Raw genomic sequence first — 15,573 nt, 5'->3', positions numbered from 1 at the left:
CCAAATAACCCGACCCAACCCGAATGGGTTTGGGTGAAATTGGTTGGGTTATTCGGTTTACGGGTAGTCATTTGGGTTAACCCGAATAACCCAAAGCTTAATCGGTTTGGGTTACTGGTGAAAATTCAATAATTTGGGTCAACCCAAATAACCCGAATAAGATGTTTTTTTCTTTTATATATACATATATATAACACATCAAATTTGTTTAAAGTATATATTCTTGAATATTAACGATAAAACAACTATCTTTTCATTCAAGAATTCAAAAACGCAAAATTATATGTGTTTCAACTGTTTTGGATATAAAAGTTTGTTAATCTAAATAAATATCAATATTATTTAAGTTTTTGAAATTGAAAATACATGGTTGCAATGTTGCATAACTAACAAAAAAATTTTAAGTTGCACGTAAATTCATCAATCACGTTTATTTGGGTCACCCAAAACCCAACCCAAAAAAACCCGAACCCGAACAACCCAAACCCATATAACCCAAAGCTTATTTGGTTTGGGTTACGGGTTGATTTATAATTTTTCAAAACCCGAATAACCCGGCCTAAATAATCTGAAACCCAAATAACCCGACCAATCAACACCTCTAATCGTGGGTCATTGGCCATATCGTATACAATACATTTGAGGAGTAGTAAAAATGGTGAATTATTAAGGGTACAAAGTTGAGTAATGAATTACGGTATTCATGTAGAAATTAAAATGGATAATTATATTGGGACCGAAAATAATAATAATAACATAAAAATGAAACCGAACAAATAATTTTAACTATTAATGTTGATTTTTACACGCTTTTTGTTGACATACCCCTTCATCAGCACGCATGGCCTATCACACGAAGGTACGACAACACGTTAAGGTATGGAAGACCATCCATAACGAAGACTCGCACATGAGATGTAAGGATAAGAATTGCTCCCCTTTAAAGTCGAGATTTGTTCTTATCATATAAAGGCGGTAATTATGGAAATAATCTTATGACTTGGGGAAACCCTAAAGGAACTTGACTTCCTCTCCAAGTTGCGTATCCTCTATAAAGGGAGATGCGTTAGGCCTTCAAAAGGGTATTCACACACAAAACACTGAAAACCTAACATTTTATACACGATCGATCAGATTAAAACTACCAACACGATCATAATCGGCTATACATTACAAACATACGATTGACGTAAAGAGATCATAACTCTACCTCAAAGGAACCGCCGACAACAACCAAAAGCACCCATCATCTTTTTTTCTAAGTCTAATCTCGATTTGGTGTACAATCACTTTTCTTTCTAGAAAAGGTTAAAGTCAAAATAATATAACATGATTTTAGCAAATGTATGATTTTATTTTATGTACGTTTATTTATTTAGCTCAACGTATACTTTGTAAAAAACAAATCCTAAATGAACCTTTATTACATAAAAATAAAATTAAAAACTCTTGAACTAATATACTTTTCAGGTGATGGCATTCATATGAAAAGTATAAATTTTCACGACAACGGTCTATAAAATTATAGTTAACACTTTCTTACTTGGTATAAAGAAAGAAATAAAGTAATCAGTGTCATTTTCCGCATGTTTTGAGGCTCAACACCTCAATAGTGTATGGGGGTTAAGATATAGGCAGACTTTACCTTTATCTAAGTAGAAAAGCTACTTTCATTTCCTTATTTTATATACTAATATATAAATGGACAAAATATATGCATCGTAACTTTAAAACTGAAATTTCAATTACTGATAATTATACCCTTATATAAATTGTCTATTACTTTCTTTGATATCATGTCACATGCATTGTATAATTTTTTTCCAGACAATTTTACACCGCAATTTGGTGTACCTCCAACTTTCTTCTAATGAAAAATATCTTGAGATGAGAAACTCAAGACTCAAACCCAAGTTTTTGGGAAAAACTTATCTGTGAGGCCCACATAGTGGATTTAGAAGATACCCCTGGTCAACTCACCTAAGTAGAGTTGGTTTGCATTGTATAATTGAATACTTATACTACGTATAAATAAATAAAACTTGCAAAATAGAAAATAGATTGCCAAAATAAATTTCTATATGTAAACAAACAAAATGCCGACACTCCCAAAACTTTAATGAGTAGTCGATTTAGATACGACTATAAATCTGGTAGGAAAACCGAAGTGGCCCAATACGTCCAAAACACTCCAAATGTCCAATACATTGCATCATAATATTGGTATTTGGTAATACATAAATTTCACATAAATGCTCAATCAAATCATTATGGAGAGAGTTACAGATTTAATTCAATGTTTGTATACTTGTATGATCATTTCTTTTGATGAGGTCTTGAGTTCAAGCTTTAAAGAGGAATAGAAATTAAGTCTCTTTATGAGGTTTTGGATTGGGTATACCTATGTTGAAGGCTGAGGGGACACAGTTTACCCTATTAATCGTCATGCCTTTGAGCGGATTAGTAGGGGGTTTTCCCCCAATCGGGTATTTGAAATAGGCATTTCTAATTCGAGGGAGCTCTCTAGTGCGGGCCCGGTTTAGACAACGTATGTTCGACCTCACACTGTCGAATTGTGACACGAAGTTTCCAGCGAAATTAACCTTTTAAAAAGAAAAGATAGAGAGTTACCACATAATATCATTTGTGTGGAAATTGACTTTGGCTGACTTTATCAGATATATTATCAATGTCAACCGTGATAAGTTAATAACCCATCATCACCATTGAGATGACATAGTGGTCAAACATACTTACATACAGTTATTTTCATTGAAGGATTTGTATATGAAGGTTCACTAGGTAAACATATTAATTAGTGGCTAAGGAAAAGGTTTGCAAACTAAAGAGGATAACATGATTAGATCGTATATTTGAGCCATAAATTTGTATTTTTTGGAAGAACTGAATGGAAAAAACTTTATTTTTTTTCCTTGAGTGAGCTCTATTCTGATTTTCAAAAGTTACTAATTTGTTAATTTGAACATATATCTCTTATTAGTGTTTGTCCATTTCAATACTTTTTTAGTCTCATCAACATTTTCGCTGACTAGATAATCGATGCTTTTGATTGTAAATTCTATTACCAAATTTCGATCCAAATTAAGGTCTTATTCATTGACAATGGCTACAAACATAACCAAATCGATCCACATGAAACATGAAGGTGTAGTATTATCGAAATAACAAAAGATATGATGTTATATAACCATATATATGTGAAGGGGTACATATAATGTTTGAGTTGTACCTTTAAGTGTCCCTAAGTTCTGGTCCACATGGTTATCGTGTTCTAACACCTAGTATCATCACCCTTAAATTAGGAAATAGTATAAAACGATAATCATGTTACCATCTCTTTCGTGCTTTATCGGGACCCTATTATATAACCGAAAACGATAGATCAAAATGAGTCATGAAAAACAAGTTAATTAAATCTAGCAAAAACTAACTTTCAATTTCATAGGTATACTCTTGAATTCATCTTCAATGGATGTTATAATAAGATAGAACAAAAACTTTTTGTGTACAAGGCCATAATACACATCAATCTAGCTTCTTGTTTATAGAAGTTGCAACATAGTCACCTGAAAATTTCTCTTTGTTGGGCACAAACTTAATGTTAGATAAGAAAAAAGTGACTCATTTGAATCCGAACACATTTTGACAATTTGACTCGCTACCCAAACTAGGTCGTGTCACCACTCTAGCTTTTCAGGTAGAGGCACTGAACAAGGGACCAAATGCCAACGATATGAGTGTGATTATACTACGTACATTTGGCAGGAAATGATGAAGTTTATGAACGTCAAAGATACGCCTTTTACCTGGAATCACATTATTGATTTGATTGGTTCAGGAGTAAGTGTACTGATACTGTGTGGAATTTAGTACAAAGAAATGAAGAATTACTTTTGCTACTTGTATTTTGAGGGAAAGGAATTGCAGTCATTTTAGGAAGGAACACTTGTCTAAAGAACAGATTATGGAAAAGATTGTGGAAGTTGTAAAGTTCAAGATGCATAGTTTGAAGTTTAAGCAGTATTGTGCATATGAGAAGTTGGAGAGAATTTGGGGATTACTAGAGTTGATATGAGCTTATTGCGGAATTGATTAGATTGCTGATTTTGCTGCAGTATAGAAATGGAAGACTAATAAAGGTTTAGGTATATCTAATCTAATAGGGTTGTTATTGTCAGTTGTATAAATTTGTTAATATGTATTAATTTGAATTGGCCATGGTTAGTAAGGTGGCGAGTATGTCCTCTTAAAAAGCTAGGACTCAGGATCTGAAAGTCCAATCCAGATGAAAGGTAAACATGGCATCATCTTTACAAGATGTACAAACAGTTTATAAGTTACCATGATCGTGTAAGATACAATTTCCATAGTAAAAAACAGTCGCAGCTGGAATTACTACATCTGAAACAGTCATGTTCTTTAAGAGGTGAGTTTCGTAAAAGACTTTTCTTAGAAAGTTCAATTCTTTATGAACAAGTTTCAGGTTATAGTAAATGTCATTTCTATGATAGAGCCCACATCCTTGTACCCAACGCTCGGTGATAAGTCAAAACATCAATGAGATGACCAGTCAACGTTTGTGCCCAAGTATCAAGGTTTAATTATTAATAAATGTGTTAATATTATGATTAAAAAGGTTATAAGCATTATAAGTCTAGAACACAATTTTGGGAATGTTTCAGCCCATTCTAACTTTTCAACTTTAGCCAAAGTTTTAGAATGACTCACTTAAATACAATATACCCCTTTATGTTAGGAACTAATCTGGAAAATTTATTCTAAAATTACACGAATGATAATAAAAATCTGACATTCTACTGTTTGTCATACACGAAATTACAACCAATCAAATTCTATTCTTAAATTACATGAATGATAGAGCAAACCAAAACAACTCACCAGAAACTAGTCAAAATAAATCCGCATGTGAAGACCTCAACTGTCAAAAAAACCCGGACCTGCACGTGAGAGTAGTTCCTCACCAGCATCCTTCCCCATCAGAATCATATCTTCATAAGCGTATAATCCTTTTCTGGACGTTTCTAGTACTGAACGAACGCAAAAACCACCACAACAAAACAGTAACAATTTATAAGTTCTCGAATATCATGGAAACATATACCAAGACAAGTGTTTTTATATTTAGTTTACATACCTTTGGTTCCATCTGGTGAGGCCACCAAACCTCTAAAGAGGCAATTACCATCTTCGTCTCTACAGGCATATCCTGCAATGGGTGTCCTGCAGGAGCCGTCAAGTGTCAGCAGAAAAGACCTTTCACATGCAACTGCTAATCTTGTTTCTTCGTGGTTCAGCTTTGCAATGTAATTAGCCTACAAAATAGAATGACATTTGGAATTAAGATTTCAGACCTCAGTTGAAGTTGTTTGCTCTAGTTAAATATCTATTAAAAGGTGGCACTTTTGACCCATTTACTTATGAATGGGTCAATTTGGGCTGTATTTTATGTAAGATGAGTCAAATTAGAGCAAGGAACTAAAGTTCAAATCTGTGACGTATTTACAGAAAAAACAAAACTTGTATGGAATATGCGTTTGGGAACAGCGCACGTTCACTTCTTTGTGTAGTAGTATGCTGTAAGGTGACAATAATAAAACAGGAGCATCCAACCTAGAAGCTCAAAAGCAGCCATAATCTACAAAAGGGCCAGATAACAAAACCAGAAGAAAAAAAAAAGTGAAAGGTTTGTTAAAAAACATACCATCTTATCATCATCACTTCGACAAGCAATCCCGATTGCACCTTGTGCAACAGCTGGAAGCATATCATCAATAGAAAGAATTGAAGACACATGCTCAGTCATACTTAACCGTTTGAGTCCAGCTAATGCTAATAATGTTGCTACAACAACACCATCATTTAGTTTCTTTAACCTAGTCTGCACATTGCCTCGGAAATTTTCCAGCACCTACAGGGATTTAACCAAATCATATTAGCATATTTGTACAAGTAAACAATAAGGCACAAGCAAAGCTCTCTAACATGATAATAATAAGAATTGGAATGGGGGTTCGTTAATAAGCTGAAATTTAACAGTCATTAGAAGGCAGTGGTTGGACGTCGTTATGCAGGTTGAAGTTGTTAATGTATCATACGTTTTAGTGTTTTATAATACATTACGTGCTACTGGTCTTACAGAGAGTGACGGATATCTATGAAGCAGTTGAGACTTTCTCCTGAGTGATGCAGTGCCCACAACGCTGCCGGCTGGAAGGTCGGCTAATGAAGTCGCATTCAAGGAAATAAATGCATCACGGACATCCTCACGTGGAAGATTGCAAGGCAAAATTGTTTTATCAGGGAGATAAGTAGGGACATCTTTCATCGAATGAACAGCAATGTCGATGTCACTGTTTAGAAGAGCCTCATCTATTTCTTTAGTGAACAAACCCTTGCCACCAATATCTGCAAGCGGTTGACTCAATATCTTATCACCTGTGGTTTTGATCACCACAATCTCAATAGCTCCCTCTTCGGCTAACTCGGCACTTGAAGCAATGAGCTTCTCCCGTGTCTCATAAGCTTGTGCTAAAGCTAAAGGACTGTTGCACACAAGAAATTTTAGCCGACGCTTATTAGACAGCGGATAAATCTTCACAATGGCAGAAACAGAGAAAAACACATTCACATAATCACATATGCGAGTTGTGTATTTAAAAATATCAAGCAAGCATTGTCTCTGGCTTCGATAAATAGTGAAATAGAATTATCAATTTACATCCGATAAATATTGACGATGTACAAAAAATGAAGGGCTATTAGCTTGGAAAGATATCTTACTATCAACATTAGCGGGTATTCCCCTCTAAAAATGTCTAAGGTAGGGACAAGGGAAGAACAATGAAGGGACCAGGCAGGGACCCGTCCCTCAAAAACTTTTCGTGTATAGTATAGAACATGAATGTCTATATAGATACAAAAAATTGCGTTCTACATATTGATTGAACTTGGCCGCTCCAAACATATTGGTCACGTTCCGCCAATAGGTAGGGTATAGACGCGGTACTAAAGGTGTGGTGTGTGTGGGGGGGGGGGGGGGGGGGGGGGGGGGGGGGGTATTTTGGGGAATGCCCCCTCCAAATTTAAACTTTGTCATGTATTTTAAAAACTTTCACAGATTTTTAAAACTTTCCTATAGTTTTTAACATTTTGCCCCCTTTTAGATTTATTTTTCAATGTTTATTCTAATATTGCCCCTTCTGTGAGATTTTTTCCTGGTTCCGCTTCTGGGTATAGAGTACCAAAAAGCTCTAATGTGGTTACCATATAATCATAAGGCTCTAATGTGGGTATCATAAAAACTCTTAATTTGGGTATCATGATCCTACATTCGATCTTTTTTTCTTTTTTTTTTGTAACTTGTTCATTTTTAAAAGTGGATACCCGCTAAACCTTTTTTTAGCATAGTTAGATATAATAGCCCAAAAATGAAATGTAACAACCAAACACTTATCAAAACATTCAAAGTAGTAAGAACAAAATGTCATAACAATAATAATTTATAGAAAAAGTAATGGAATGGAACGAGGAGGTTAACCTTCCTCTGGTGCCAATTCTGATAAGAGCGACTTTTTTGTCAACGGCTATTGAAGCTGATATTTTAATATTATTATTATTATTACGCCGCCTTTTTTGACAAACGATGGAAGACGGTGAGGTGGAGCTGCTGCTGCTGCTGAGGGACAATGATTGTCCATAAATAACAGATCTACTAGAACTGAAATTAGAAGCAGCAGCTGATATCAGGCTCTGATTCAGTGTTTCCATCTCTATATCTATCTATCTTAATATATCTATCTATTGCTGCCTGATTGATTGATGATGAAGATTTGGGGAGAAAGAGATCGGTTGGGCTGTTTATATATAATTGTAACTTATCCTTTGTACCATGATGATATTATCATATCTCATCTTTGCCACCTCGGATGTTTCTTATTCGTATAAAGGATGTCTATGTGTCTGCCATCTCAGCCTGACCAATTCTCACCCAGCCGGCCCGATATTTGAAATGGGCTTCTTTTTTTGATTTTTTCTTTGGGCTCATTTGTTTATGAGGGAATCTCATATATCCCTTTCTTAACTTTCAAAATAACATATTTACCTATCTAAGGTTCTAAACAACATAATATCATTTATCCCCTTACTAAACACTAAAACTTTCATATTTATCTATTTCATTAAAATATTTAATCAAAACCCAATTTCACAAAATTAATTTCCTGATTACCACACATATTAGATAGTTTCAAAAGAAAATGCATTTGAATCTTTATTTTTTGCTTCCCTCTTTGAGACATATGAACACTTTTTTAGTTTTTTATAACGATTGATCGGACATATATAATTATCTCTTAAATAAAGTCATCGTAAGTATGTATATATATTATATATATATGACATCGTAATGGCATATATCTAATGATCGTAACTTTCTACAAATTAATTGTTCTAAAAATTTTAGCTCAAATATAGAGTTACAATATAAATGGTGAATTGGAGACTAACACAATGATAGAGTGAAATGTACTATTAACCCGCAAAAACTCTGTTTTGGATTATTGACTTCTATTCTTTATATTGGTTTAATACTTGTATCCAAAAATGAAGAAATGTCAGCAGATGCAATTGGGAAGTCTTCCTGGGTAACTAGGGAGAAATTTATATCTTGTGTGAGAGATCAATGACATACATGTCCACAAATTTGTATATCATATAAGGAATTCATATATTTGATAAATCTAATATATGTGTGGTAAAATGGGAAAATAATTGTGTGATCAAATTGAGTTTTGATGATATATTGCAATAAAATGGATAAATATGAGAGTTTTAGTGTTTAGCATGAGGATATGTGGTATTATGTTATTTAGATGGGTAAATATGTTATTTTGAAGGTTAAGAAGGGGATATATGAGATTCTCCCATATATAAATATATATATATATATATATATATAAGGAAAAATGATCCGTACTGCAGACTTGACCTAAGCTTAGATACTGTCATTTTAAAAAAGTTATAAATTAAACCTTTGAATTTGATAAACATACATAGCCCCCCTTGAATTTTACATAACCTCCCCCTGAATTTTACATAATTCTCTGTGTTTTACCTAAGATAGGTACTGCATGTTTTACTTAACCTTCCCCCTTGGGTCGAGTCAATTAAGGAAAAAATATATATTGTTTGGAAAAATGAGAATATGTGGTTGTCATGTTGGAAAAAAATATAATTCTTCACAATTATTATTTTCATTTATTATTTATATAAATCATAGGAGCCTAAGGGGACAATCAAATAAAAACGGTTTTAAAATAAGAACGGTGAGAACACTTAAAAAACATTATTTTGATGCATTAAAAGTCCATAAAACTAACATAGTACTTAACTAATTATCATTATTTAACTGTTTAACAATACATTGATCCGTCAAAATCGAAAAAATCACGTTTTTTGGTGGATGCATTATTTTGAAGAATATGCATCCAAGATAGATGCACAAAACAAAAAAACATGATTTTCTTGATTTTGACAGGCCAATGTGTTGTTATACACTTAAATAATGATAATTAGTTAAGCACTATGTTAGTTTTATGAACTTTTAATGCATCAAAATGATGTTTTTTAAGTGTTATCACCGTTCTTATTTTAAGACTGTTCTCACTGGAGTTTTACCCTAGGAGCCTAAACATATATTCATTGTACAATAAATACTAACAAATTAATTTGTAATTGGTTATGTACATGACAACCATATATTTAGTTTTTTCATTTTTTTTAACCGTAAAGAAGTATATATATATATATATATATATATATATTTTAACAGTGTGAAGAAGTATATTAATTAGCTTAAACTTCTATATGTAACGAGGAATGGGTCATAGACATGCCGATGACTCAACACTGCTAAATACTATCTAGATATCAAGTTATCAACCATAAAACATACCTTAATTCTCAAAAAACAAATCTAGACAACTACAAATCAAAATAATACAACGCATTTCAGTTAGCAATCAAATTCAAGTCGAGTCCTACTAAAAAGTCAGTCGAGTTCAAGAAAAAAAATAACAATCGATCGAGTTCAACTCAAGAGTCGATGATTTGAAGTTGATATCACATCCAATCTCAAGAAAGACTTTGACAGTTTGACTTGATTACATGTACGAAACAAACTATAACAGTTGACCAAATGTCAAAATATGATTTAACAATTATTTTTAGCATATCAAGAAGTCTCACATGTAATATAACGTATCCATATTTATTGGGGATGCCCATGATTCCCGCTTCTACATTTTAAACACTCATTAAAATCACTCGTTTTCGATCATTTCATGTTTTTCATCTTCATTTTATATCTACATCCACCAATACATTACAACAATCTTTCATTTTTCTTAACTCATTCAAATATATAAAAATTCAAGCCCCCTAGCTTGTTCATTAGTTCAAACAATATGTAAAAATTGCCATTTCGATCATTTTATATATATATATGATCATGTAGATACATTGCCAATATTATTGTTTGTCCTAATAATGGAACACAAGCGATTCAAGACAAGAATGATAAATAGGATTCCGATGAAGGCGTGGTTAGGATTGCAAATTTCGACAGTATTACTAGTGGGTGGAAATCACACATCCTCAAGGTTTTGTACCCGCTAAACCATTAATTTCTAGCGTAACGATTTTTATTATTATTTGATCGATCTCTTTGTTAAGTTTGTTTCATACCCATCGTTTTCTAATGGATTTTAAAGGTGTAAAATGGCAAGTAGTACGTGGGGGAATGGCTAGACGATTGATTCTAGCGTGTTTATGTTTCGTGATAGCTATGGTTATTGTTTCATTTACTCGTATATCATATGAAATCACGACAAATGAGCAAATCTTGGTGAATCTAGACGAATGTTCGTTAGATTACTCACATATGAAAATAAGGGAAAATATACAAAATGTGGGATATGGTAAGAATTTAAGTGCTAGTGTAGTTGAAGAGCTCATGAATAAAAACATGTTAAGTCTTGATGCAAGAGCATTATGTGTAGGGGAAAATTCGGGTTTGGATTTGTTAACATTGAAAGAATTAGGATTCAATGAAGCGTTTAGTGTTTATAAAAGCCCGATTTCATCCCTAATTTTACAAAAACAAGTTGAAGATGATCAAGTGGAGTTTGAAACCAACTCATTTGATTTTGTATTGTCAAGAACTTTTGATCGGGTTCCTATCCCAGCTCGTCTCGTTCTAGAGATCGAACGTGTTTTAAGACCTGGAGGCATCGGTGCTATGCTTGTCGGGTTCTCTAGTACTTACCATATGGGCAGCTTGATAAGATCTGTCACACCGGTATCTTTACTACTAAGAAGTTCAGACATTTTTCATGTTTGTGGGGTTGGGTCATTTGCATTGATCATTTTCAAGAAAAAGTTGAACAATGTAATGGATTTTAAGGATTTTAAACTTCCTAGTGTGTGCCCATCTATTTCAAGAAACAAACCTTTTATGCAACATATGGAGCCTCTTGATCATGATCAAAAGTTTGTAGCTTATTTGCCCGAATTCATGAATGTTTCATCAAGAAACAAGCTAATTTACATCAACATGGGGACAGGTGAAATAGGACCAAATTACCCAATCCATCCACAAATGTTTAATGTCTATGTGGTTGATCACAATGTATCTGCTCTCTCTGCTTATGTCAAAAAGCCCGGCGTCACATTTGTTTATCACCCGGGACTTGTTCAAAACGATAAGCTTTCTCCTAGTTTTAACCAAGTTGTTGATTACTATGAGGCTCCATTGCACGATGAACGGTTTGAATTCATTAACTGGTTTAAGGAAACCGCGAAAGATGGTGACTTTGTGGTGCTTAAGATGAATGCAGAAGTGACACAGTTGAAAGTCCTTTTTGAGTTATTTGAAAGTGGAGCAATTTGTCATGTTGATGAGATGTTTATAGATTGCTCTGAGGGTGTTGATTGTAGAAATAATCGGTGCAACGACTGTTTGAGCCTGTTTAAAGGGCTTAGAGATGCTGGCGTTTTTGTTCATCGATGGTCTGGGGTCTAAAATATGTATGTTTTTTTTTTATCAAATGTTTATTGTTGTATGATGAATAATGTGAGGTCATATACTAATCCAAATGATCTATGTTGGTGATTTTGGGGACCGTTTATCCTTTTAGTGTTCTTATTATGGTTTCTTTTTTGGTGTAGCAAGTGTCATAGGCGAATTGGTTTACTAATCAGAATTTAGGGGAGGTCGGATATGGATTGGTTGGTCGGGTTGTTTTTTCTCGGAGTTATAATCTTTTACTATTAAAGCATGGTACCCGCGCAATGCAGCTGCGAGCCGGCAATGACGGTGGTGTGATGGCGGCAAGGGATGGTGATGGTGATGGTGGTGGTGGCATTAATTGGTGTAGGTAAATGTATTTGATTTAAAGGGGTTTAGTAGAGATATCTACAAATAAACTAAAACAGGATTGTACTATCATTTAATCGACACATGGCGTAATATGTAAACGACATGTGTTTTTTTAATCTATATCTAAATTTTTAGCTTCTTTATACTAATCAAACTTATATTATACTATTAATATTAATATTTATTTACTTACCATATATATTATGTTAAAAAATATTGTTATTATACAAAAATAATTAATTTGGATACAAAACCAAACGGGATTTTAGTACTTTCGAAAAGAAGTCTTTTAGTTTATCTAATTTACGTTTAAATATAACCTAACTTAATGAACAATATGATTAATATCAAAAATTTGATACGTTCTATATGAAAGCCTAATAAATATTTATATAATCTTAACATTTAATTAAAAAAATATATTTTATATCAAGTGGTATATGTATTTTTGATTATTATCCACCAATAAACTAATTCTTGATCGACACGTGTCTTTTTAATTAGTTTATTTATTTTATTAAATTAGTTTTTTTTTTTAATTCTATATAAATTCAAGAGTTAATTACTGAAATGGTACCTAATGTTTACATCATATTGATGGTTTCATACATTTTCTTTCGAAATTACGCTGATCATACCCAACATATGTAAATTTCCACTCGGACCATATTGAAGGCTAACGCCGTCACGTGGCGGTTAAAAACTCCCTCACGTGACTTGCACGTGAGGGGTAAAGATGTAATTTCACGCTTCTTAATTACTTAAATAGTACTTAACGTTTGCACGATATTTCTGATTACATACCTAATGTTTTTCTTAATTACTAAAATGGTACCTAATGTTTAGTTATTAAGTTTTTTTTGTTTTTTTCTTTTGAAAGATGAATTCCGTTTTAAGTGAATGTTTCAAAAACTGGTATTTTAGTCATACTGGTGTGAAATTTTTTTTGGTATTATCGGTGTAACCGAAAATACTAGCCGGTACGACTATTTTTAATTTGTTTTATTTTTCTTTTATGAAAATTTTTCAAAACTTGTTACAATTTAACGAAACTAGTCAAAATGCACTTATAATCCAGTAAAAATAATACCAAATAAGTTTTTCATAACAAAATATAAGTTTAAAGTTCACAAATAACTAAAAATAGCATTAAAGTATCATGAAAATAATTTTATAAAAAATTCAAATTTTCTTTTCGAAAATATTGGGAATACCGCAACGGTAATACCAGAAATATCGGCCGGTATTTACCGGTATTTAAAACATTGCTTTAAGCTTTGTGTCGCAGTAAATACTGACTGGTATTTCTGGTATTCCTGGAATATTCCGGTATTACCATTGCGGTATTTCCAGTATTTTCAAAAAAGAAAATTTGAAATTTTTTTAAAATTGTTTTTATGATACTTTATTACTATTTTTGGTTATTTGTGAGCTTTAAACTTATATTTTGTTATGAAAAATCTATTTTGTATTATTTTTTACTGGATTATAAGTGCATTTTAACAATTTTCGTTAAATTGTAACAAGTATTGAAAAATTTTCATAAAAGAAAAATAAAACAAATTAAAAATAGTCATAGCGGCCAGTATTTTCGGTAATATCGATAATACCAAAAAAATTTCCACACCAGTATGACTAAAATACTAGTTTTTAAGACATTAACTTAAAACGGAATTCACCTTTCAATTTAAAAAAATAAAAAAAAATTAATAACTTAACATTAGGTACCATTTAAGTAATTAAGAAAAACATTAGGTATGAAATTAGGAATATCATGCAAACGTTAGGTACCATTTAAGTAATTAATAAACGCAATATTACATCTTTACTTTTCACGTGCAAGTCACGTGGGAGGGTTTTTAACGGCCACGTGACGGTGTTAGCCTCCAGTTTGGTCCAAGTGGAAATTTGCATACGTTGGGGTATGATCAGCGTAATTTCAAAAGGAAAGGTATGAAACCAGTAATATGGCGCAAACGTTAGGTACCATTTCAGTAGTTAACTCTAAATTCAATTTCCTTATTAGACTTATAATTAAATTCTAACTCTTACTTATAGATACAAAACATATTATATATAACCTTATTTGATTGATCATTTTCTCATTAATTAAATTGTCTTTCTTTTTTCGCAATTATTCAACCCCTATTACTTATATTACTTATAATAAGTTATTAACGTGAAGACTTTAAATTTTTGAGTTTACGATCCGAAATCATAAGACCATTTGCTATCATCCACTATCCTTACAAGTTCCGACTTTGATGTGATTGTAAAAATTTAAGGTAAATCTAAAATTCTAAGTAAACATATATTGTATTTATCATTACCGTTTATTATAATTTAACTTCGATTATCGGTTTACTTTAACCACAATTTATTTGACAAATCATGTATGTAACATATTAAGATTTTTTTTATGATACAATCTATATAGGTATATAACTATCGTACATCGTACGGGTATTACAACTAGTATATTATATAACTGTGATGATGATGATATATATAATATAGTAACAAATAAGTCAATTAGAAGCAAAGAAATACGAAAGTGATTGCAACAGCCAGAAATTGAATAAATTTTACCTTAAAATTTTAAAATCACATTAAAATCGGAACTTGTATAAGAATAGAGAATGACAGTAAATAGCCTTGTGATTTTGGATCGTAAACTCGAATTTTGAAGCGTTCATGTTATTACCTTATTATAAGTAATAGGAGTTGAAAAATTGAGAAAGAAAAAGAGAAAATTTTATTAATGAGAAAACGATCAATCAAATAAGGTTATAATTTATTTTGTATCTATAAGCTAAGAGGTAGAGTTTAATTTTAAGTCTAATAAAGAAATTGAAAATTTATACAATTCAAAAAACTCTTTTTTTTTGTATCTATAAGCTTAGAGTTAGAGTTTGATTCTAAGTCTAATAAAAAAATTGAATCTATATACAATTAAAAAAACTTTTTTAATAAAATAAATAAATTAAAAGGACACGTGTCGATCAAGGATTACGCCACATGTCGTTTCAAGAACATCCCAATCCTGTTTTAGTTTATTGGTAGATGGACTAATTGTGTAATTTAATATTAAGAGT

At 32.2% G+C, this 15,573-nt stretch overlaps 2 protein-coding genes across 2 annotated transcripts; one reads left to right on the top strand and one right to left on the bottom strand.

Moving 5' to 3' along the window:
• Positions 1-4,786: 4,786 nt before the first annotated feature.
• On the bottom strand, positions 4,787-7,895 carry LOC122582447 (porphobilinogen deaminase, chloroplastic). Its single transcript, XM_043754838.1, has 5 exons — positions 7,580-7,895; positions 6,179-6,584; positions 5,744-5,950; positions 5,177-5,354; positions 4,787-5,069 (listed from the first exon to the last, which is right to left on the bottom strand). Exons 1-5 carry the CDS (start codon positions 7,807-7,809, stop codon positions 4,957-4,959), a joined length of 1,134 nt encoding a protein of 377 aa, XP_043610773.1. The 5' UTR covers positions 7,810-7,895; the 3' UTR covers positions 4,787-4,956.
• A 2,659-nt stretch (positions 7,896-10,554) lies between these two features.
• Positions 10,555-12,165, top strand: LOC122583554. Its single transcript, XM_043755946.1, has 2 exons — positions 10,555-10,705; positions 10,812-12,165. The coding sequence occupies exons 1-2, from the start codon at positions 10,588-10,590 to the stop codon at positions 12,119-12,121; spliced, it is 1,428 nt and encodes a 475-aa protein (XP_043611881.1). The 5' UTR covers positions 10,555-10,587; the 3' UTR covers positions 12,122-12,165.
• Positions 12,166-15,573: the final 3,408 nt, after the last annotated feature.

Source organism: Erigeron canadensis, chromosome 9 (genome assembly GCF_010389155.1).
Source record: "Erigeron canadensis isolate Cc75 chromosome 9, C_canadensis_v1, whole genome shotgun sequence".
Lineage (NCBI taxonomy): Eukaryota > Viridiplantae > Streptophyta > Magnoliopsida > Asterales > Asteraceae > Erigeron > Erigeron canadensis.
The sequence above is the reverse complement of the archived record's forward strand: the minus strand, read 5'-3'. Positions and strand labels throughout refer to the sequence as shown.